The 24897-nt window shown below is 38.4% G+C and overlaps 1 protein-coding gene across 14 annotated transcripts; it reads right to left on the bottom strand.

Annotated features, from left to right (window-relative positions):
- Positions 1-499: 499 nt before the first annotated feature.
- Positions 500-24897, bottom strand: LOC103709388 (zinc finger CCCH domain-containing protein ZFN-like). 14 transcript variants are annotated; one of them, XR_015972066.2, is made up of 11 exons: positions 24582-24897; positions 23537-23694; positions 18565-18627; positions 12806-12925; positions 12391-12684; positions 8291-8617; positions 1724-2186; positions 1510-1629; positions 1348-1432; positions 979-1067; positions 500-899 (listed from the first exon to the last, which is right to left on the bottom strand). XR_015972066.2 is itself a non-coding variant. In XM_088708705.2 (8 exons), the coding sequence occupies exons 1-8, from the start codon at positions 24682-24684 to the stop codon at positions 1590-1592; spliced, it is 1422 nt and encodes a 473-aa protein (XP_088564831.1). In that variant the 5' UTR covers positions 24685-24897; the 3' UTR covers positions 500-1589. The 14 variants fall into 14 exon arrangements, 2 of the variants coding, with proteins under 2 accessions (XP_088564831.1, XP_038985885.2); XR_015972065.2 differs by having other exon boundaries at positions 500-889; XR_015972060.2 differs by having other exon boundaries at positions 500-889; positions 979-1173; positions 1870-2186.

The raw sequence follows: 24897 nt of genomic DNA, 5'->3' as shown, positions 1-24897 counted from the left end.
ATAAACGGCCACCCCTACCGATAAGCCTCCCCTCTTTCCTCTCCTTTATCTCTCTCTTTCTTTGAGGGCTTCAGTTTCTTCTTGCCGAGCGATTGAGGAGAAATCCCTTGGTTTCTCCAATCCACCATGGTAGAGTGCTCGAAGACCTTGCTGGCAAATCGCATTCGAGTTCTCAGTGGTGTCATGCTAGGGGAATAAGCTCATCAATGATTCCATCAATTTGTCCCAATTTTTTCTTGCTAAACCCTAGTGCTTTTATGAATCTCTCTCCACAACCCCACCTCTCTCTATTTTGATACACTGCGGCACCAAACTGGCCGATGGCCGGTACAAGCCCTAATATCAATCCGGCAGACCTTGTCCTGTACCAATGTGCAAATGCCAGTGCTAAAATCTCCGACGCTGCCAATTGCATTATAAACATTTTACTACAAGATATACTAGGCCCCATACCTTTAATTCTTTCACTACACAAGGACCTGACAAAATACATAAACTACACCAAACAATATTCCTATTCCTTTCATTCTCTATTTCCAATACATAGGCGACCTCAAATAAGGTTCGCTTGCTAGTCAACAGTTATAAGTATAGGATTACATCAGATAATCACTGAAGAAATGTACACACTTTCTAATAATTGACAAAGTAACTGCTTTTGGGACAGCTTCTAAAAAGCTAATTTAAACTTATTTTGTATTAACCAAAAAACTTACTTTTCATTCAACATCTGCTGACCCAAATAGCTGAGATGAGGCCGGATGATTATAGTTGTATTCAACATCTAACTTGGACCTAAGCGACCTTTTAATAAATTACACTGAATAAAGTCCAAACTCGTGAACGTGAGAGTCATGTACAAAACTTCATTACTTGCTAACTAGCAGACCTGCAACAAACTTTAATGAGGATCACTCTGGAGCCACCTTTGGTCAGATAAAACTTATTTAGAGAACAGCAATTTACATATTAGAATACCTTGTGAAATACAATAATGCATATCAGGGATTCAGCTGCAACAGGATATTCTTTTGAACTGTCAAATCTGTGGATTTCCATGATCCTGGCTGAAGAAACTAGAAAGTTAATATTGCAAAATTTGTCATGTCAACAAATGAATAATCCTACGAGCAACAGCAGGCTTCCAGAGCTTGAACAACTACGTATTTAGAGCTGAATTGTGAAAATTACAAATTTAGAGGTTGCTTTCCTTATATCAAGCTGGAAACTTGCAGGTGTCTTACAAGATCTAGATACAACCTCAGCAGCCACCATCAAGAACTATGCATTGCTGTGGATAATAGAATGTAAAAGACCAATTGGAAATAAGAAAGATTAACCACCAACCTACGAATTTTGGAACATCAAAACTTTGTTGAACAGAAGCATGCAAAGCAAACAGAAGTTTGGAATATCTGATCCTCCCCAGACCCTGCAGTTGCAAGGAAACTCATGCACTAAGATGCCCTTTTAAGTATACAAAGTAAACAGCTATGGTGGTGGACAGACCTGAGTGCAAACATGACACGTAGACTGCTACATGATGACCAACGTGCTAAGGTAATTGCTGGATTAGCGACTTCAACAATTTATACAGTAAGAACTGGTAGTGCAACATATACAGAATTTCTGGAAAGGTGATCCACAAAAAAAAGAATTGAGAAAAATGAAACTTTTATTAAAAAAACTTTAACCTCAAATTTAAACAGCGTGCAGATCTAACAATGTGAATGAGATGGCTGTCGAGTAAACATATCTTCAGATGAACAGCTTCATCTCTTCGTGAAAAAACTGTACATCTCTAGCACTGGGAACTCAATATACAGGGATTCTTTTACTTCAAGGGTTTAGGAAAAAGAAGAAACTTGCCCAATGCTTGAAGTGGTGTGTGATCCCTCTGCCTCAACATGTTCATCACCAGAAGACATTTGCCGAGGCTCTGACATTAAAACTCTTCTGGGTTTTCCTGTCCCAGCTTCAACAGGACCTTCTGAAGACAATGTAAGTGCAGGAGGTACTGATGAAGATGCCAATAAATGCCGAACTATGGGGATATCAGCTGATGCAGATGTTGAAAGACTGTATGCGAAGATTCCCATGGAAGTTACCACAGGATGATCAAATTTGCAATTTGGACCAAATTTGCAGATACCATAACGAGAATAAAAAACACACAAAGGTTCTCCCTGTCAGAGGCAAAAAAAAAAAAAGAGAAATGAAAACTAAACACTCTTATTACCTAATCAAGCAGGAAAATGCACTACGCAGCAAAATTGCTGCTTTCATGAAAAGATTTGTACTGAAACATTTGTAAGTTCTTAGAATACAGCTCAATTCATACAACAGGAGCTATAATGTAAAACATCGTAACATATATCTTAAGACCAAAAAGAGTGGGGGAGAAAGAGAGAGAGATGCAAGATATTACCATCTAAACAAACAAGCAAAATTCAAAAATTAGCAAAATAATGTACAAAGATCGGTGCCCTAAAAAGTAATAGCCATTAATTGTTATTGAAGATGTACAAAATAACCAAGATTAAAATCATAACCATCACCATCAAGTTCTGCCCTTATTATTTGCAGTCAGCTTTAGACCAATCGCTCCTATAAAGGCTAATTCTAGTGTTACGGTAAGCTTTCCTCAATTCTGTTGTGAATTACCATCCACATCAGCTCAGGTCTTGCCCTCCTCTTTTCTAGACCCTAATATTGCAAAGCGTTCCAAATACAGATTGTAATTTCCAGTAAGTGCTTCTACATCAGCCTGACAAAATAATATTACTAACAAAATATAAAAAATTCAAAATCAATAATAAGAAAATTTGATACTTATGACACAATTTCTAATATATGATAGCTTTGGAACAGCATATTTGAAGTATTCACAGACAGATAGTTAAGTTTATAGATTTCCTGGCATGCTAGTTTATGATTAAATTCTGAAATTTTTAAAATAAACAACCAAGATAGATTCAAACTGGTTGGATACAGGTCTCCACAAAGAAAGTGGACTGTTTCAAGTAATTTGATTAAAACCAGGTTAATCATTTAACACAAGTTAGATTCATGAGATAGACCCAACAATTTGACTTTTATACCAAGCCTACTCATATTGAGTAGGATATTCAAGTTTAAGCTAATTTTTCGAGGCCTACATGTACCTTGATGTGAAATTCAGGTTAACTGCAAGAACCAAAAATCAATCGGAAATTCCAATTTCTGAGTCCAGGCCAATTCAAAATTAAATTAAGTATTGGTCTGCCATAACTACCTGCAACATAATCCGATACTCCACTATATGAGAGCAGAACCAAGAAACCTATAATGCTGTTAATCTATCCAGCATTAAGTTTCATAATTTGTATCAAAAATCTCACGCCAAAACTGATAGCTAGGAAAAAATCTGACCAAAGAGGGAAGGAAGCAGTTCCTTCAATCTGCTCAACTCAGACCTTAGAAAATAATAAATAATAGAGTGGGGAAAGTAGAGCTCTAGGCCATTTTTGCTTTCAATTAAAATGTTAAAACTGAGTTACAGTGCCTCTATTTATACTAGTGAGGTTTGAGTCCCCACAATTCTGGTAGAATTTCTCTTTTAGTTAAAAAAACTAAGAATTTTTCTAAAATAGCAAGTGACGAGTAGGGAAAATCACGCCAAAGCTAAAATCATCCGGGAGCTAAATCTCTACCAAGGGCATCCCTTAATGCAACAGTAAGGTTACTCCATTAGGACTTGGATGTCAGGAGTTCGAAACACAGAAAACAACCTCTCTGCATGCAGGGGTAAGACAGTATTTATTTGAGCCTCCCCAAACACCACAATGACAGGAGCCTTGTGCACCGGTATGTTCTTTTTAGCTAGATTTCTACTTCTACATCAACTATGTCTGTTGTTGCATCATCTAGTTCATCACAGATTGGGAGATATGGCCAACAAAAGTCTTAGCTGAAAAGGAAACTTCTACTTTAATTGGTCCCTTTTGAGGCCCCAACATCATCGAACCCACATATCAGTGGGGTGTGATAAAACTCTTGCGAGCTGTAGAGGAAGTTATGCCCTCTGAAAGTTTTGATGTATAATTCAATCTTGGATGTGGTGAATTCTACTCAAATCTTGCTCAGACCTATCCGAGGTGGCTGAGCACAACCACAAGAGATCTAGTGATCCTTTGGATCAATATGGTTGTCTTAACATGACATACTGTGATAATCAAAATATAAGACAAAAATTGTGTTCAACAAAACTGCAGTCTAATTATCACAAAAATGCTAACACATTTGCATTAGGTTTTGGTTGGGGGGGGGGGGGGGGCTTTCTCCTTTTACACCACCCTTTCTCCTTTTAAAAAATAAACCACACACATTTAGCTTCCTAGAAAACCTATCATTTCCACTCCCCCCCTCTCCCCTCCCTGTCCTGTGATCTTAGACTTAAGAAAACAAGATGCCAAGTGTCTCTCAACATAGTTTGAAAGCAGATCCAAAGATGTAAATGAATGTATTAGTCCTTTTGAAAACTTTGGAAAAAGGAAAGAAACATGTTTTGTTGCATTAGATTTATGTTGCAAATCACAGATCTATGTAAGTGCCACTAGATTCATTAAAATTAAGGCAACCACAGAATTCAGAGGACTCTAGCTAGGAAATGAATTTGCTCCCAATTTTTCATCCAAAATATGATAAATGGAAGTGCAGCCCATAAACCACAAAGTAAATCTATTTAATTCTATTTGGATATCATGCATTAAGGGCTGTTTCACACATCCATAAACAAACTTTGACTTTTAGCCTTTCAGTTAGAAGAGAGGTGTGGGCACTGGGCTATATGATGGGTAGATCTCCAAAATCTGCTGGCACCCCAAACTCCGGGGAAAGGCAGGATCCGAACCCAAGTCCCTAGTACAACCACCAAATCACTGTACCAGCCTACTAAACTGGCACTTTTGTTAAGATTTTTAAAAATAGAACCAAATGGCATGTATCTTTATTTGTAACTAAGTATAATCTAGTTCTTGCAATAAGTTTCTTGGCAAGATAAACAGAATGTAAATTAGTCACCAGTAAAATTAATGGAAAAAGATAAAGGCAATTAAAATATAAAGTGTCTATCTAAGCATTTTCTTATCTTTATATATTAAATTTAGAATAATAAGAAACTAGCATTATGATAAATAAATCTTCAATTTGGCTAACTTAAACTGCTTGATATAATTAATTAGAACACCGATTTTTTTTTAATTGATTGGTTGATTTTAGTAGGATTATTGCACTTGAACATGATTAATAGACTTGTCTGAACATGAGCAGATTCCTAAGTTCTTTTTTTGTTGGTAGGCATTCACTACAGTGGCCAAACCAAAGCACTGCTTAGAACAGAAGGGATATTTGAGAATGTCCTAAATTTTTCCTCTTTTAAATGTTGAGGAGATATATCTGGAATGATTGCATCAGGGATGAACAAAGCCTTTCATCATAGCGGAGCACGAGACATTCATTTGACACATTCAAAGCTACACAAGCATCTTGAATGACCGACCACATTACCATGCAATGGTCATTGAAATGAGCAAAGTTTTGCAAAGACTCTGAGGGGTCGTTTGGTTCGCGGGAAAAGAAGGGGAAAAAGTATGGTCAACAAGAAAGTAATGAAATGCCTCTTAGGGCTCGTTTGGTTCGCGGGAAGAATTTTCCCTCCTAGGAATATGATTCCTGGGAAACAAATTCCTAGAAAAAGAATGCCTAGGAAAGTACTTTTGACATGTTTGGTTGACCATTGGAAAATGGCAAATTTCCAAAGTGCTTATGTTTGGTTGGCCATCCACTTTCCTAGGAAAGTTATGTATAATTCCTATTATGCCCTTAATAAAAATTAGGTTTTTAATATCTCTTTAATGCTTCTTTAATGTTGAAGGGACTTTTTGGAAAAAAGTAAAAATGGAGTAATTCCTGCATCATGGGAAAGTAACTTTCCCATGTTTCTCATGGGAAAGACTTTCCCATGAAATGTGGGAATCATATTCCCATGGGAATTCAACTTTCCCTTCTCTCTCCTTTGAAAACTCCAACCAAACAAGAGGCATCTCATTACTTTTCCGTTGACCACACTTTCCCCCCTTCTTTTCCCGCGAACCAAACGAGCCCTTATTTAGTTGGAGTTTTCAAAGGAGAGAGATGGAAAAGTTGTATTCCCATAGGAATATGATTTCTACATTTCATGGGAAAGTCTTTCCCATGAGAAACATGGAAAAGTTACTTTCCCATAAGGCGAGAATCACTCCACTTTTATTTCTTTCCAAAAAGGCCCTTCAGCATTAAAGTGGCATTAAAAACCTAATTTTTATTAAGGATATAATAGGAATCACACAACTTTCCTAGAAAAGTGGATGGTCAACCAAACATAAGCACTCTGGAAATCTGTCACTTTTCCATGTTTAACCAAATATGCCAAAAGAACATTCCCAGGCAGTCTCTTCCTAGGAATCTTCTTTCCAGGAATCATATTCCTAGGAGGAAAAATGCTTCCCGCGAACCAAACGAGCCCTGAGGCTATGGAGTTATCATAACAAATTTGGTGACGCTATCTTATATGCCAGTATCAAACAGTTGATCCTTTGATAATTTAAAGTACAAGATCTACGACCAAGATCATATAGTTTCATATTTCATGAGCTCCTCATCACCATCCAGTTTGCATCACTCAGCATTCTGCTACAAGATCACTGCATTATGTAGCAGTTTGTTGACACTAATGGTATGGAATGCTGGCTGGCACATGTACAAATCATTTCTATATAGAGGGCACCATGTACTATTATATTTATATGATTGCACGATATTTTTAAACAAACCAAATCTAGATGCTTTAGTTATGCATCTTTCAATACTCGAGCATCTTTTATATTGATGTATGTTGACTTTTAGCACTGTCGAGAACAAAGAAAGCTACTTAAAACTTCGCCCAAAAGAACACATGAGTGATTGCCTAAAATCAGCTGATAACCTTCATCAAAAAACACATTATTTGAGAGAATCTATAAGGACCATCTTCGCCAGCCCTAATTCACTTGTTAATGGCTTATGCCTTGTATAAATACAACCATCCAATGATGCACATCAGAGTTCCTCATGTGGATCACCTACCATGATAAATGAGCATAGTGCAATTAGAAGGGGTGAAATCTTAATTAAGGATTCAGTATGTTAGAATGCATAGATCCATTAGCTTGGCTGTCACCCATGTTATGCACTAAGTTTTAATCGGTGTTCCATGAATTCTTCAAACTACATGACGGCCCATTTAAGACAGATCCAAGGTGGATGATCAACAAAAGTGTGCTGAAGAATAAAATATTGGAAGGGCTAAAAAAATCCTATTTAGAATGCACTCTAAAAATATACCTTCTTAATTGATAAATTATTGTAGCACAGGATAGGTGTTATCAAAAATAATATAAGCCAAAAGACAATTCCCCTTTATACCTCCTCCACAAAGATCTGCACAAACTAATCACGAATCATCAATAATCTACAACTAGAAGAACAAAAGTTCTGTTTCATCTTAAATCAGTGTTCTCTCGGATCTGATGTATGCATATACCATTTCTTTTTCCACTTCCCTGAATTCTTCCATAGTTCTTTTATGAATCTTCTACATTTTCAATTCAAAATTAGCCTATCTCCAAAATACCAAACTTATGAACATGGCTTCAAGTATGCTCAAAGTGGTACAAGCTAATGTCAACTACTGCACAGAGCCACAGACCATGAAAGAGCCATGTGAACCTCAGTAAAAGCAGATCAACTGCTTCTCGGTTTAAGTACAATAGATCCTACACAATCCACCTAATTCAAACTAATCTTGCAGCTTATTAAGAAACGTTGCTTCTAGGGTTAATTAGAATAAATCTTGCACAATCCGAATATTTCCAATTTATCTTACTGCTCATCCAATTAGTTGCATCTTGCACAATTTGTACGGGTCAGTATCTCAATTTCAAGTCAGCTATGTGAATGGAAAACTCCAACTTGTATTCACACAAAGTATCGTTCTAATTCTAAAAGATGATAAAGAATAAATAACGGAATAATATTTAACAAAAAATATCAATGAAACAAGGTAAAAGTTCTGCACAAGCAACATAACAAAACGAAACAAAAGAATACTATTTTATTACATCTCCAGCAACTGAAATAAAACAGATATCAAAGTTAATTAGCATGGACTAAAACATGTATGGGTCCTAAATCAGGTCATTAGGGAAATATGAAGGCTGACTGTATAGCTTACTGGGCGTAGTGGAAGGCCTGAAGGACTCAGCAAACAGTTAGGAGCAGTGATCAATCTCTCCTTAGGATGATGGAACTTGCAGGCTGCACCAAACTTACAGTCTCCAGTCTTCATGTAAAATTGACATTCAGGTTGATCAAGCCTCTCAGGAAACACATTATCCTTCTGCAATGCATGCTGGCCCATAGTAATAGAACTGGATCGATACGATGAGACTATCCCTTGAGCTCCTGCACTTGTTTCACTTGGGCGAGAAGATCCATGTATTTGAACAGTCCCTGGTGCTTGTTGCTGGCTTTCAGAAGATGAAACAGACCCCAATGGTCCCTGCAGAGAAACATCAGAGCATAATAACACTTTTAACAAATCTTGTAGGTAATTTAATTTCAGATCTAAGAAACCATAGACTTGGTAGGAAAACAGATACTGATGAGTATGGTTGAACAATGAAGTAATATCTGATTCTGGGGGTCATGTTTTGGGCAACATAACGCATAGACAAGTAATGTAGGACAATCTATGAGGACACAAAAATTTTAACATGAATTAAAATCGTCTATTCACCATGTAAACTTTGACAAATGGTTGCTTGCACTATCTTAGGCTATACACCCTAGCAGTTGTAGCCTTGTAGGATTCAAGCCGATAAACGGTGAATAATAAATTGATATTACAAATATGCACATAAATTCATACACGTGTATGTATTGTGCATGCGTTAGTGTGACATACATATAAATATATAAATACATACATATATGTGTGCACATTTGTGTGTGCATAACATAATGGACATCCATTGGTACCTAATGCACATGGAGCAGCTGTATGGAAAAAGGATGATTATGGGTAAAAATTTCCTAATTTATGGTAGATAAAGCTTCAAGCTTCAGGATTACCTCAATGGCAAAATTTCAAGGACTAAAAACAGATTAATATTATCCAACTCTATCTACAATGACATAACACAAAATTGATAATCAATATTTCAGATGCCTAAAATGAATGTAACCAAATATAAAACAAATTACCCTATCATGAAAATTCAACTAGATGTTCTAGATACATGAGAGGCATTAGCTGCCAACGTAAGTTACTTCCATAATTCCTGAAAGAGCAGGGTAACTTTTCGATATCTAATGTACTGTAAAGAAACTCATGGAAAAGAACAAGGATAAACATTAGAGAAACACATTTAAATTTCTGCAGATATTACCCTTCTGAACTTCAATTCTAGATTTCATAGATTCATTACGCATCTTGAGTTTGAGTTAGGACTTCAACTCCTATGTAATCATGTGTTATTAATATATCTCCAATGCAATGTATGCCTGCATCCTACCTTAAACATATCTTAGTAAAAGAAGATGGCGGCGATGGAAGTTCTGTAGTTTATACATTGTAGACATGTTTCTCCCAGTCATTTTTTTTTTGTAAATATGATCATTTCAGTATTCATGTTTCTAAACTACTCTCAAGCTTATACACTGAATGAAACAAAAAAGATTAGTCTTGAAATGATCATGACTCGTTTACAATAAACCTCTTGACCACTTGTTCATAGGAACCAAGAAAATTCTGGAGAAATTAGAGGCCATCAATTTTCTCATGGATTAAACCATCAATTTTCCTATAGGTGAAGTGGTAACTAATTTCAGTGGATTGTATAGAGGTTAACTGACAAAGCAAAACCAATCACAACATCAGAAATCACCAGCGGTGGCTCAGTATCCAGCTTTAAGACCTCAGGCAACAAGTTCTTGGTTGTTGCAACACCAAATAAATTGGAGAACCAACATAATATTGGAGAAGAGCGAGAATACAATATCAATTGCCTTACAGCAGTACAGCCCAAGACAAAAGATTAAAACAAGTCTTCTGTGGGCTTAATGTGAATTAACTGAAGAAAGATATATCAACAGGAGGCAAAAACTTCATTATGGAATTATGTGAACAAAAAGGGAGAAAGAAAAGCGTAAGAAGGTAAACTTAAGATAGGGGGTACAAACATGATTGCTTTCCTGAATTTGTGGTTCTTGTGCCTACCTCTTACATAATAATTTTGAATTTTGTACTTCCTGCATCCATTAGCAGCCTTTAACAATTCTAGTTTCATAAATCGAGAAAAGCGGAGAAGAAAGTCTGAGATTTATCCACTGCGGAAGGTGTAACAAAAGAAAAATATAGCTATCATGGAGACACAAAATAATTTGTTTAATTAGAACTCTTTTCTAGAATGGCAATTAGCAACCTAAGGCAAAAAGAAGCACAATCTACCAAAATATCATTTCCAAGTTTTTTCTCTGACTTTACTGGTTTTTCATTATCCTCAATCGATGTATAATTACTTATATGTATGTTTTTGCAGAAGTTCTTTCCAATCACCATAGGGCCCCTAGCGAGCATTGCCTCTCATGGCACAAAAATTTATGCACTATGGAAACAAGATGTTGGCACCTAATACGCACAAATGGTGAAAAGGGGAGGATCATTTGATGGGTGATCTTGGACCCACCAACCAACAAGATGTTTGGGTTAGAACCAAAGGTTCACCAAACCAATACCAGAGAGGGTACCAGCTAGCGAGCGCTTCAGCATGGTATGTGTCCGTACTGTGCCATTCCAAGGCATATGACACAGGCAGAGACGGAAAGGGATGGGGAGAAGAAGAGGGAGAGGAAAAAGAGAGGAAGAAAGAGGGAGAGGGAGGAAGGGAGGGAGAGAGGGGGGCAGGGAGGGAGAGCAAGAGGCCGAGAGAGAGGGTGAGTGGGAGAGAGCCGAGAGGCCATCGTTAAGGGAGAGAGAAAGGGAGAGAGGGAGATAGAGGAAGAGAAGGAGACAAGGAGAGGGAGGAAGAGAGGGAGGGAGATATAGAGAGGGAGAGGCTATGGTCGAGTGAGAGGGAGGGGGAGAGAGACTTACCTAGGCCTGGGGGACCTTGGTAGCAGCGGTGGCGGCGGCGGCGGCAGCTTTCGGCATCATTGTCGAGCATCGAGGATCAAGGATTAGGGTTTCGAGCAAGAAGGAGGGTCGAAGCCGCGATCGAGGAGTATTAGACATCATCCTATCACTGTGAGGGTGAAGCAATTTTATATGTCGAATCATACCGGTCAAAATTTGCCGTACTGGTCGGTACTGTAACATATCGGATATACCGTACTGTACCAATACCGAACCAGTACGCATACCGTATTGCACCAGTACTAAACTAGTGTACAGTCTCGTACCATACCGATACTCGGTACACCTTGTCGTCTCATACCGTACCATGTACTAACACTATAATATGATGATACCGGTAGGGGGTCCAATACCGGAATGGCGAATCTTGGTATCGAGAGCCAACTGGTTCGATTCAATATGCTCTGAACCAGCTAGTTCGATATGGTTCAGCAAACCATGATTAGAACTTTTGCCATAAGGCACAATAATGATGGTTAGCTTGGATAAACTAATTTTTATATTATAATATTGCATGGTGCTTGTAATTGAGGATCTTAATTACTGGTACCAATACTTGTACGAGCACCCAACCGGTGTGCACATTCTGAGCATCAATATATTATGTCGGTCTGGTACATAGTGTCGATACAAGGGGCTAACAAGCATCGGTTCAGTACAAAATACTCGGTGTTAAAATCAAGTAAAAATCAAGTACTCAAAACCATGCCTGCTATTTTCTTTCAAAACCAAAGGGTGTGCAACTACGACAGAAAGAAAGTTAATTTATCTTTATGAGGTCAAGGCTCCAGTGTTTGCATTGTAACATAGAAAGTAGGAAAAAAATAATTTAGCAGAAGAAAGACAAAACATGGATAAAGAAAAATGAGAAGAGCAAGTTAGTCACCTTAGCATGCACAAAAGTAAAGATAGTTCCAAGCTCAAAGAGTAACCATATACACAGACGCGACATATATATAAGCATCATGAACCGTACTATAGAGTATATTACACTGTCAAGAAAATCAACATATTCTTGATATCGACCATCATTCAAATGCATTGTATGTTGGATAATCAAGAAAGCCATTAAGCTCTTTATATGAATGAGAGGTACTACTAAGTCCAGAATGGAATGGAAGCATGCAAACTGAACTCACAGGATATGCATTCCAGCTGGGAACTTGAACCAACCCTTGAGGAAGAACCACTTGAGCACAGCTTGAAGGACCTTGCCATCGAGGGCTTGGAATGAAAGAGGTTCTTGATGACGACCAGCTTGTCAATCCATCAGCATAAGATTGACTGGGAGAGGTGGGTGAATGTACAGAAGGATAAAAAGGAGAACCGCGTAATGAAACCATCACATTAGAAGGCTGTGGATGATGAAATTTACAGGTGTTCCCAAATTTACATTGTCCAGTTCTTAAATAATATGCACACTCCTCCTCATTCTACAACCAAAAAAAAAAGCGAGTTTTCATGGAAACACAACTGGCATGAAGTGTAATGGTTAATTAAAACTCTGGATAATACAAAAAAAAAATATAATATTAAAAAATGGCAATTACAAACCGGACGAATTGGATATCCCAAAATATTTAGTTCAGCTCTCCCAAGAATTCCAGCCTTATCTTTGGGGTGATGAAATTTGCATGTAGCTCCAAATTTGCATGTTCCAGTCTTAAGATAGTACTAGAAAAGGGTAAACCGAAAGAAAGGTAGATTAAACACTGGTCATTAGATATTGAATAGATACGGAAATGAATTTCAAACGCTTAGCAAGTGATAAGGAAGATAGAGTGCCACTAGACTAAGTAAAACAAATTTAAAATAACGTGAAGCAAATGCCAATGAGTTGGACAACATATATTTAAAAAAAATTGCATTCAAACAGGACAAATATCAACAAATCAAACACTTTGGTACATGCATCAGATGCTTTCAAATCTGTGTCCTCCTTTGACCTTAACGGGCTCTTCACGTAAGAGTCACACATGCAGAATAAAGAGAAATGCGATTAAAACAGGAACGCAATGGGATGAGTTTCTAATGCTTCCTAGGAAAAGAGAGGATGAGGAAGGACAAGGAATGCTATTGATAGCAGCATTAGGAAATGGATAAAGGAAGTGGCAGTCATGCTGCCTGCCTTCTTTCTCTGCCTAAGGCATCAGCCAAGCCATTCAGGATCCCAATATCAAGTTGCCTCAAGAGCATTCATTTCAGTGAATCTCAAAAAGATACGGAGCAAGTGAGAAATCCGTTTGAAACAAGATTTGCGGAACCAGTACTGAGAATTGTACCAGTTGGCAACCGGCACAATACAATATGGGTTGGTACAGTGAAATCGGCAGACCATTTGCCGACTTCAGTTCAAAATCTTCAAAAAAATAAATAGATCCCCTATTTCGAAACAGAACTGGGATGGACTTTTGAGCCCTCTGTCCCTCTTTCCAAGCCCTCTCTCCCTCTCTCTCGGCCTCCTTCTCTCCCACTCCCTCTCCCTCCCGCTCTCTCTCTTTCTCTCTCTCCCTTTGTTTTGAACTCATGTAAAGAACTGGGCCAATAACCAACCAGTCCGGTTTGGTCAGCCCCGAACCAGCTGGTTCGGCATGGTTCAACAAACCATGATCCAAAATTTATCCAACAAAATTTCTATAAATAAAAGAAGGTTTTTACTCTCTACCACTTCTTGCAAGTTGTCCGGGACGGCACATCATTACTGAGCAACACTTAATCTCTTTTTCTTTTTTTAAAATCATCTCTCCTTTTCTTTTTGGTTTTACATAAGGCTACAATCAAGTCGGGTTGGATCATTGATAAGCACAACCCAAATTCAATCCATATTTGGATAGGTCAAAAGTTAATCCAAACAAAAACCATAATAGACATACATAAATTGATTATGTTGCAATATAAAAATATGATACAGTAAAATAGTACTAAGCAACATCTAGATACTATAAAAAAATATTCTATTAAGATTTGATCGATAACCACATATGTTTATGATTAACAACACAAAATATTACTTAGCTATATTATAAAAAGAAAACTAATTTCTTATATTCAAGGAGGGTTCTGAAATTATATATATATATACACACACTAGTTTTGGGCCAGTTTGGGTTGGTTCGGGTCAAGGTACGCGGTACCGATTGTACCGATGTATCGGTGGGCATCGGTACCGGTACGGTACCGAACCAAACCGAGCCGAACCGGTACTGTACCGATGGAGTTAAAAGCCAAAAAAAAATTGAAGCCGATATGGACTGGTCGGTTCGGGCCGGTACCGGTCGGTACGGGTCAGTACGGCTCGGTACCGAAATATGTAGCTGTACCATATCGGTACGGCAGACCATGGTTCGAGTTCAAATTGGAAATTTAGTGATTCAAATACAAACCATATTTGAAAAGGGTCATGTTTTTGAATCCAAGCCTAAGTCACATAACTTTGGTTTAGTTTGAAATGCAATTATTTGCGGCTGGTTATAGATTGGAAGTGGGTCAATTCAATCTACTTGCATCCCTAGTTCGACGTGAGTTCAAATAGGAGCTTAATGCCTAAAGCAGTGAGGCTTTGAGGAACCCCTCTTCCCGGATGTACTTGCTGCGCCTAATTAAATTGATTCCTAGTGTCATCACATGCTTACAAGCTTCAAAAGAAAATATACTACTAGTGCTGGGCAAATATGATGCACACTAGATGAAGTATGAACTGCCATGATTTCGCCTGATTAAAAAAAAATTCTATTAATTATGTAACTCAATGTATACAAAAATTTATTGCAGGTGCATTGTTCATTTTCCCTCCCTCAGTGTAAGGTGTATCTAGTAAAAGATGGCATGGTTATAGTGGTTGGAGAATGGCTGTCTCACGGGTCTCACAAACAAGTGACCGAAAGTAGTTTGCATTATGATGCGTAAATAATTAAAACAATAGCAGAGAATCATTTGTCGTGACCATCCTTCTGAACATTAGCTGAAAGTATTGTACTTGTGACTAGGCTTAATCACATCCTCTGTTTAAAAAGCAGCAAAACTCAAGGATTTACACTTCCATGATTTGCTAGCTAAACATCCCTTGCCACTCAATGCTTGAGCACTCAACACAAGCAAATATCTCCCAAAAGAATCAAAGCATAATTTTCTCAGGTTAAAATCCCATAGAGATCCAAATTCCATAAGATAATAAACCAGACTAGAGGTCTATCAAATAAAAAATTGACAGCAGATTGCTTCTTTATAGACCAGCATCATCCATAAACTAAGTTTTGAAGCATCTCAACAGATGGCTAGAGACAACTCCACTTTCTCCAATGGACACTAAGGTTTTCATCACTCACTGATACAGTATACATAAAATATGGCGCTTATTACGTCAGCTGATATAGACGATATGACCAAAGATATCTATCAACAAGATATTGTACCAGCCAAAATTTTTCAATTATTTCTGTTAGCATTGTAAAAAGGGTTTTATTTTAGTAAAATTAAAACCACCATAAAAAAAAAAACAGTGGTTAAACTTTCTTCAACTATATTAGCAGATATTTCAAATCTCAGCTATTAGATGTTGGCAGAGATTTTGGGATATTTGATCTCTTTTCTTTTGAATTTCTCCAGTCTTCCATCTCAGCTCAGATAGACCTCTATCATAGTGATCTTGGTAAACAATCATCCACTGACATATCCAAGATATGAACCCAAGGATGGTACCACCAGTACCTTAGCACGCTAATGGAAAACTGGCATTATGATGGGGGCTCACGGTCCAAAGCCCCTCACCATGCACCTTTCCTCGCACTCCTTGCGTGCGCCTTCAAAAATCGCTGATGATGGACCGATTGCAGGCAACGCCAGTGGAATAACTCAATAGAAAGATCAACAATGAAAGCAAACTGAATTATATTCCACTTAATTAAGGAACAAATAACAAGTACAATGAAAGCAAAAGAAATCTAGCAAGGGATTGAAGAGATCCCCTCCTAGCCCAATCTAGTGGAGATTGATGTATCTACCACTAGCACAAGTCCTAGAACACAAGATCTAAGGACCGAAATCGGCACAATCGCCGCCCAAGCCTTAAGGCCGACTCTCTAACAAGAGAACACGACTCTAGAATAACTCTGAGATGCCTCACAATGGTCCCTTACAACTCTATTTATAGGCTAAGACCCTAGACAAAACTAAGTAACCCTCCTTAAAATAAACATGGAAAACCGTCTTCTCATGGATCCAAGGCTTCTCCTCCGTCGATTTGGCATGAGATCAATGGCTGAAAATCACTCAAGAAAAGTCCTCCCGCAGCTGGATATTGACTTAGTCTTTGGCCACTGGATGGTGGGTGATGGAGGGCTGGGACGGCTCGGATCTCACAGACTGGGCGCATGGGCTGCGTGTCCCGTTTGACCGGGTTGCGCATCCCGGCTGGAAGAGTCCCAGTCCGGGAGGGACTAAGGCTGGGCGCGCGGCCTAGGCGTGCGGCCTAGGCACGCGGGACGCGTGTCCCGGTCGACTGGGTCGCGCATCCTGGCTGGGAGAGTCCCATTCCGGGAGGGACTGGGACAGGGCGCGCAGGCACGAGTGGGCTGGCAGGCTGGCTGGCGCACGGTCACTGTAGCGGGCGAGGTTCAGCAGGCCGAACCTCGCCGCACTATAGCAGGCAAGATTCTTGCGACTGAACCTCGCCTGTCCTATGCCCAGCCCCGGGGCGCGCCTGGCCTACTGCTGCCGCAACTGAACAATGCTAAGCCAGCAGTAGGCATGCGCAGGGGCTTGGCCGTGTTGTCCATGGTGCGCGCTTGGTGTCGCCGCAGCGCGTACGTCCTCAGCTTTGTGATGGGTTGATGAAGCGAGGTCTAGCGCGCAGGCTGATCTCACACGGTGCCAAAGTCGTGGATGAACCTCGTGGTTGGCCAAGGGTCGGCCGGCCACAATACACATCATTTGGCCACTTTGGCCTTCGGTTGGCACATGGTCCTCTCTCGGCTTGGCGTTTCCTCGGTGTTGCTTGTGTGGGTCCTCAACACATTATCACTAGGTGTGAGACACCAAAGCCATTGTGGTACAACTCACATTATGGATTGGTTCAGGCTTGTACCATGGTTGGTCCAGCTAGTACCGAGCCCAAACTAGTGAGGGACTGATTTATGAAAAAGAGAGAGAGAGAGAGAGAGAGAGAGAGAGAGAGAGAGAGAGAAGAGGTGTAGGTTCTCTCACTTTTAGGAGCTCCAATTACCCCAAGATCCTTTTGACCAAAAGAAAGAGAGGGGACAAGAGACAGAGAGAGAGGAAGGGAGGAGGATGGTGGTGCAGCAATTCCACCGGCTCCTCGACACTGGAATACATGCTAGATCCAGCAACTTCCGATTGCACCACAGTTATATTTTGGCCTCTAATTGGAAAAAAATAGAAAAGCAGAACTCATGCCAAATTTTTCTCTGTGGTATGAAATTAGAATATGTTGTGGGATGGACTACAGCACATTAATTTTTGTTTTCAACATATATTTCATTGTTATTCTAATTATATTATTTATGAATTAAATTAATTTTTAAAATAAAATAAAAATAATTTCAAGGAGGAAAAATTTGTAGAATGTGTGCATTATTATTGCACATGCTCCTCACTTGTTGCACAATTTGTATGAATTTTAGATATTCGGGAGCACCTAAACCTAAACTCCAAATTTTTCGACCAAAAACTAGTCATCCACTGTGTCATGTGTATATATATGTGGTAGCCATAGGGATGTCCACATAACTCTTAAAAAATTTCAATTTTCAGAATCCTATAATTTCTAAATCAAATTAGTGATATATAATAAAAATTAGAAAATTAAATTATAATTAAAATTATAAAATTAATTATAACTATATATTCAGACTCATTATTGTATGACAATATTATGAATAATTGATACTTTTTGCACCTATTGTTGCAAATATCTCAAACTAGATAGTACAGAGATGCAATATGTACTGAGTTGGTACAGTATGAACCAATATCGTACCAATTCAATAAGAAACCTTCAACATCATGGTCGGTACCGATATCCGAAACCTTGCCATGGACCTTTGAAACCTTTCATGCATAGCAGCAGAATGTGTTGATTCTTGACTAATAGACACTGAAGCATATTGTGCAGAAATTAAATGTCTGTAGTTTTTTTTACCTTCCTTTTTCAGGAGGTTGCAACACACAACTACACCAACTAGTAATGGATCAAAAGTTATTTACTACCAATAAAGTCATATACCTTTAAAAGCAAGGAAATTTTCTAAGGAAATAAAGAGAACAACCTTTAGGGGAAAATGATAATGTAAGGTTACCTGACACTCAGGTTGACCTACTATTTCAGGATATCCACCCTTAAGTCTCGCAGCAGCAATAGCCTAACATTTAACAGGACCTAATCAAGACCATTAATTCTGATAGAATTTTCTTACATAAGTGAACAAAAAAAAAACATTTAAAAAATATCAAAACAACCTAAAAACCATATATAAGAAAAGCTTTTAAGAGAAACTTCTAAGCTATCCATGAAGAAAAAATCAACATTGTTGATCATGAAGTATTCTCAACAATATACATGTGGGGGTAGAAAATCTTCTATGCCATATAACAATTTGATAAATATGCAAAAATAGAATGGATTCTAGCTAACAATCATGAAAAGATACTAACAATTCTGCCCTCAATCATCTTTACAATGCATGACACAAAGAACTTTAACTTTTTTCTCCAAGTGATTCTTTGTTCATAATTTAGATCCAGTAACAAATCATCACACCAATGCATCTGTATGATGTTTACTTTGAATATGACATTATAGTGCTCAGCTGTAAAGCAACGATAGGAATAAAACTATTTTTCCATTAAATTATTATGCAATGCTATATTATGCTTTTGAGCATAATTGACATATATTACAAGCCTTAATCCATGAATTTAGGATTAGCTATAGAGATAGCACTAGACTACCTTTTACCAGATTTATGTCCCATTTGTTATAGAGGCTATTTTGCCTACACTTTAGGTGTCCAAAGCCATCTCAAACGAAACCTCTATTTATCATTTACTAATTAGACACTCAAGGATCAAAATATCATGACTTATTCTTGTATGGACCAAGGATGCGTTCAACATACATCACATCGAGAATCGTGCTAATAAAGGGTATGCATGGGTATATATATATAGTCATAGATATGCCCAAAATATCCCTTGGTACAGCTTTTTCTGGCGTTCAAACTCCAACTTTAAAATTTTATCATGGTCTCTTATCTAAGTGTATGTTTTTCTAAGAAATAAGGTGTGGGTATCAAGTTAATTGCCTTAGTGAAGGTTTTCTGTGTGTTTTGAAGTCCTACACAAGCATAGATATCACATAATATAACTTGCAAACAAAAATACTTAGAAGATAATATGTGTCAAACTTAAACCAAAAAATTGTTAATTTTGATTTTCTATTTATATTCTAAGGCATGAGTACAATGATTAAATAAAACATAATCTCAATTTGGTGGAGTTTTCCCCTAATTTTGCCAATTAGTCATGAATTAATGGTCAAATTAAAAAATGCATGGAAGAAAACTACCTAACTAGTATAAAATTCTAGCATAAAAATGTTTTTAAATTAGTCAATCTGATGTGAAAACCCTTGTAGCAGCATGTTCCCTCTTCCTCTTAACTCCACCTTCAAATGGTTGAAAACAAGGTAAAATCACCCTTTAACCCACTTTCCTGAGTGGGCACTTGGGTAGTTCCTAGTTTGGGTGCTGTCCAAGATTGTTCCAAACAAACTTGCCTCAATCTATCCCTGAACTGCTTCACCCACTCTTGGTTTGGATGTTTTTTCACTTGAACCAAGTCTCCCTATACTAAACTGAGCCTCCTTGTACTGAATGAGAACCACCCTGTATCGAGAAGTCTTCAATATGATACATATTGATGGGTACACATTGAATTGCTTAATATTTCAAACCTTGGGGACAACTTACTTTCATGTAACCTGCAAATTTCGGCCTAGATCTTAACATGCAAAATGCATATGATTTGGTCAAAAAGCAGCACTTGGTGGATGGTCGTGATCCTATCAATTAAGATTACTTACAATAAATTTGTGATATAAAACAACACAATTTTTTGTCTATCCATTTATTGGAGAATGATTTTTTTTTTTTTTTTGGAAACGGGGGCGGGGGGGCGGGGGGCGGTGGGGGGGGGGGGGGGGGGGGGGGGGGGGGTGCCTCAAGAAAACTAGAAAGGGCACACAGAATTCATGTGCAGACAGGCATGATATTATTGAAGGTTGACTTGGATCTTTCTCTTATTGTTCACAAGATTAGAAAGAGAAATGCTGAGGGCCTCAAAGATAGATGGCTCGATTTTCTTATTATAATATTCATAGTCAGGATGCCAAGGACCTCATGAGCTTTACAAACAGATGGTTCAAAGGAGTTTGTACAATAATAATAAATGAGTTTAATCACTCCTAGATTTAACACATCCGCCTCAAAATCCCTATCTCTACTATCTCATCTTTGGCTTATGGGTCCTTGTTGCTACCCAACTATCTTATCCGAACAATAAACTTATCATCCTATACATGTTTTATCAAGTTTTCTCCAAAAAGCCTCATCTTAGAGTGCCAAAATCCTACACAATGAGACTTTCTGCCAAATACTACACACAAGCATAACTCTTCCAGCAACAAGTTTCAACACAAAATATACTTATGGGTTTTTTCCATTGCAAATTAATTCAAATAGCCTGTAATCATTGAGATCATGGAGAATTAAGCAAGAGTTCTAGACTAGGGACTGCAAGGAGACGTGCATGAATAAATTCTTTTTTTTTCATCTTCCGTAATGTAAATGATGGGTGTTGCAGGGAGTAGTTGCCTTGCTGTTTTGTCATCAAACCTAAACTAGGCCTAAGTGATCGACCACAAGTACAGTAGAACAAAGAAACCAAGGAGGCCCACATTTTTAACATTATAAGCAAATGGACCTGCATTCATTCTTCTTTTAAAACATATTAAAATATTAGCACAAGCAAAGCTAGCACTATCTGTATATACTAACTAAAAATTGTATAAACCATTTTCTAGGGCATTTGGCGACTATCAAGGATCAAGATTTATTAAATGCTTACAGTTTAATTATTCTCCTTAGAAGAAAAGATAAATCAAATGCAAGGATCTTAAGCAAGAAAAGTCAAACTACATAACATAAGCTGCGAGATATGTTCTTACACTACAAGCAACTAGAAAAGGGATGAAATCAATATGATGTCAGGATTAAGGTAGAAAATATAGCAAGGGAGGTGTAACATCTGTTAGACATTATCTGGAGTATGAATAGTAAAACTTGAAAACTATATAATACGTGATATTGAGTAGTTGTTAGGCAATCAAAAGCCTTTTTTCCTGAAGAATCTAGAAGTAAGCAGCATCAACAATAATATAATTTGCAGAGAAATATTGACATATAAAATTCAAACCAGTGACAATAGAGAGGAATAAATGATATCAATTTTGGAGGCGAGGAGATTTATCTATGAACAGCTTTTTTTGGAAGAGCCAATCAAAGGGGCAGATCAAATTACCTAAAATAGCACTGAACAAGTAAGGATTGCAATATCAATTAATAAGTGAATATTCTGTTGGAGGCGGAAAAGCAGCAAAACCATAACTACGTGCAGTACGTTAATACTAGTCTCTTAACATAAGTAAGTAGAGATGAAGATGAAAGGACAAGAAGATTAGGAGACATGCATATCTATTGAAGTTTTGCTGATCAAGTAAGAGAAATTAGGTTCATTGGTTCATTTGGTATGCCAGTTCAGTCAGTAAGAACGACAAAATAAGAAAATTTTTGCATGATCAAAGAATTATATTACTACAACGGGCCACCATGGCAAAGTTTTAAATACCGTAGGATGGAATCATCCCAATTTCCCTATGGAACAGGGACACCCCACGCTCAACACTCGGAATGGTGAACATCCCACCTCATTCCTGTCCACTTCTTGACTCATCCCATTTGAGCACTCAAGATGGAAGAATTTCCCACCATCCAGCCGGCGTTTAAAATTTTGATCAATGGAATTGGCTAGACCAAGCAGCCTGAAGGCCTTAACTAATTGGGTACAAGCTTGAATATTAGACCCTAAGGCCTGCTTGGGCTCAAACCAAAGCCCAACATATCTCAGATTGGACCCGGGATTTGTAATTAGAGTCAAATGAACAGGGCCCAGCTTTGGGCCCCACCTGGCCTGAGGATGTGCTTGTATTCAAGTCAGAATCAGGCCTGGTTCAGGCTCACTTTCTTTTTTTAACGTTTGCACTGATACTGGGCCTAGGCACAACTGCCGAACATAGCCCATCAGTACAATTACTTCTGGGAAATGATAGTTACATAAGAATGTGTGTGCACGCCCACAAAGCACAATGTGCACGTGCGCACATGCACAAACAAACATATAGAACAATAATCATGAGAGCCGACCTATGAGCTATGGTTATGAGATTGATTGACAATCATGCAGCGAGCATTAAGGAAAATGACATTAGTACTGATATATTGGAAAGTCGAAAGGTAGATCACAGAGGCTATTTGCTTGATTAGACAGTTGATGGAAGGGGAACGTAAACTACCTGACTTGAAGAAAGCGAATACTGGTATATCACAATTATAATTTCATTGATTTTTAAATAAGTAAGTACTAAAAGAGACTTTAGAGTTTTAAGCACGTAGCTGAAGTAATTGCTAAGAGTGCTTATGAATCGATAAGTTTTCAAATGGAGTGAAGTAAGTCCATAGCTCTTGGAATATGATATGTTTGAAATTATAAGAGAAATGGTTCCCCACACCCATGGAACTGCAGAAAACCTTCTAAGGTTCCCCTATACTTGAGAAAAGCCTAGACCAAAAAGTAGAGAAGAAGGTGTAGTTGTTACAGGAAATGATCAAGAACAGGGGCACTTTTAAGCAAGCAAACAATATTGATATGCCTAGAAATGCAAGTGTCAAGCACGTACATGTATTTCTTGCAGCAAAAGAGTTAGATCTTAAAGTCAGATTATGAATGGTACTTAAAAAGATGTCTTTATGGAAAGCCAAAAGCAAAATGATACTTAAAAACATATAGCTCAATAAAGGCACTCAAAATAAATGTCAAATCTGAATAAAGACCAAAAAGAGATACCAAATGAACAACCATGTTTTGCAAAATGATCAATTAGGCACAGTTTCACATGAGTGTAATATAAACAATAAAACAAGCAGTAAGCTTTACCAGCTTTCTATTAGGAGGATGATTGTATCTGCAAGTCACCCCATATCTACAGTGACCCGTTCTGAGGTAATAAGCACAGTCTGGCTCTCCCTGGCGCTGCGGATAGGATCCAGATTCCATGGATTCACTTCCTCTCATGTTCATCTGCCACAATGTCTCTGCAGTAGCACCAAAAGCATAAATTCAGAAAATACCTCCCATATGCTTCCATAGGAAACTTGTCATAGTTATACACTAAAAAATAGCCGCTTCAAGACGAAAAGTAATAGAAACAAGAGTAGCAGCGTAAATAAATGAAGAGGCTTCCAGACAAAGATTCAGGAAAAAGACAAATTGCCATCATTTCATAAGGGAATAAATTTAGAAAGGAAGATAAGAGGAAGAATCCAGACAACGTACAGATAAAGTACAGTTGCCATTTTCCACAACGAAACACCAATTGGTCACAATTATACAGGATTCACTGCTTGAATGAACTAGCAATTTCAATGCTGGCAGTTGCCTGACAGAGAAATTTTGAAACATCCAACGTTCGAAATTTGACATCGCTACATGAACAGAAACGCATCATAAGGAGCCATTCTCATTGCAACTTTCTTCTTCTGTAGCCCACTGAAAAGGTTGAATACCAAAAGGAATTCTAAAAGATGGGATCACAGAATCACATGTGAAATATAGATACAGAAAGAGATCAACAAAGCAGACAAATCCTTCAAATGACCGAAAGGTATCAAACAGTTGACCCACCGAAACAGAATAAAAACACCTCAGACCCTTACTTTTACTTTCCAATCTGATTCAGTATTAAGGATTCTAAAGAGACGATTTCGGCAATGTCTGAATTCCAATCCAACCAAATATATAATCAGGTACCAGGCACATAATTCCACCAATGGGAACCCCAGATTCACCCAAAAAAACCCAACTTTCGAATTCCCATTACCACAGATCCCCAAAAACATGAACTCTCGTAATATTTCGGCGACCAATTGAATGAGAGAAACAAGGTCAAAACGGAAGCGGCATGAGAAACCCTAACCCTAACCTTCATCAAAAGCAGGGGCGAGCAAGGACGACGACGCCTCCGTCACGCACGCGGCAGTGGCCCTGGCGCCGCGCGTCTGGATCCCGGCGCCATCGTAGCCCATTGGCGGGCTTCCGCCATCAATCCCCGGATCTCAGCGGTCGGAGCTCCTCCCAAGCAGCGATCAGACAAGAGGAGGTGTAGAGAAAGGAGAGAGAGGAGGAGAGGGAAGAGAGGAGGAGGGAAAGAGAAAGGGAGGGGGGGGGGAAGAGGAGGACGCAGAGCTCTCCTCTCCACAAAGCATGAGGAGAGGAATAAAAACCAGGCCTCCTCCCTC

This window comes from Phoenix dactylifera, chromosome 12 (assembly GCF_051530095.1).
Source record: "Phoenix dactylifera cultivar Ajwa chromosome 12, Ajwa_hap1_PhDact_Kaust_v1.1, whole genome shotgun sequence".
Lineage (NCBI taxonomy): Eukaryota > Viridiplantae > Streptophyta > Magnoliopsida > Arecales > Arecaceae > Phoenix > Phoenix dactylifera.
The sequence above is the reverse complement of the archived record's forward strand: the minus strand, read 5'-3'. Positions and strand labels throughout refer to the sequence as shown.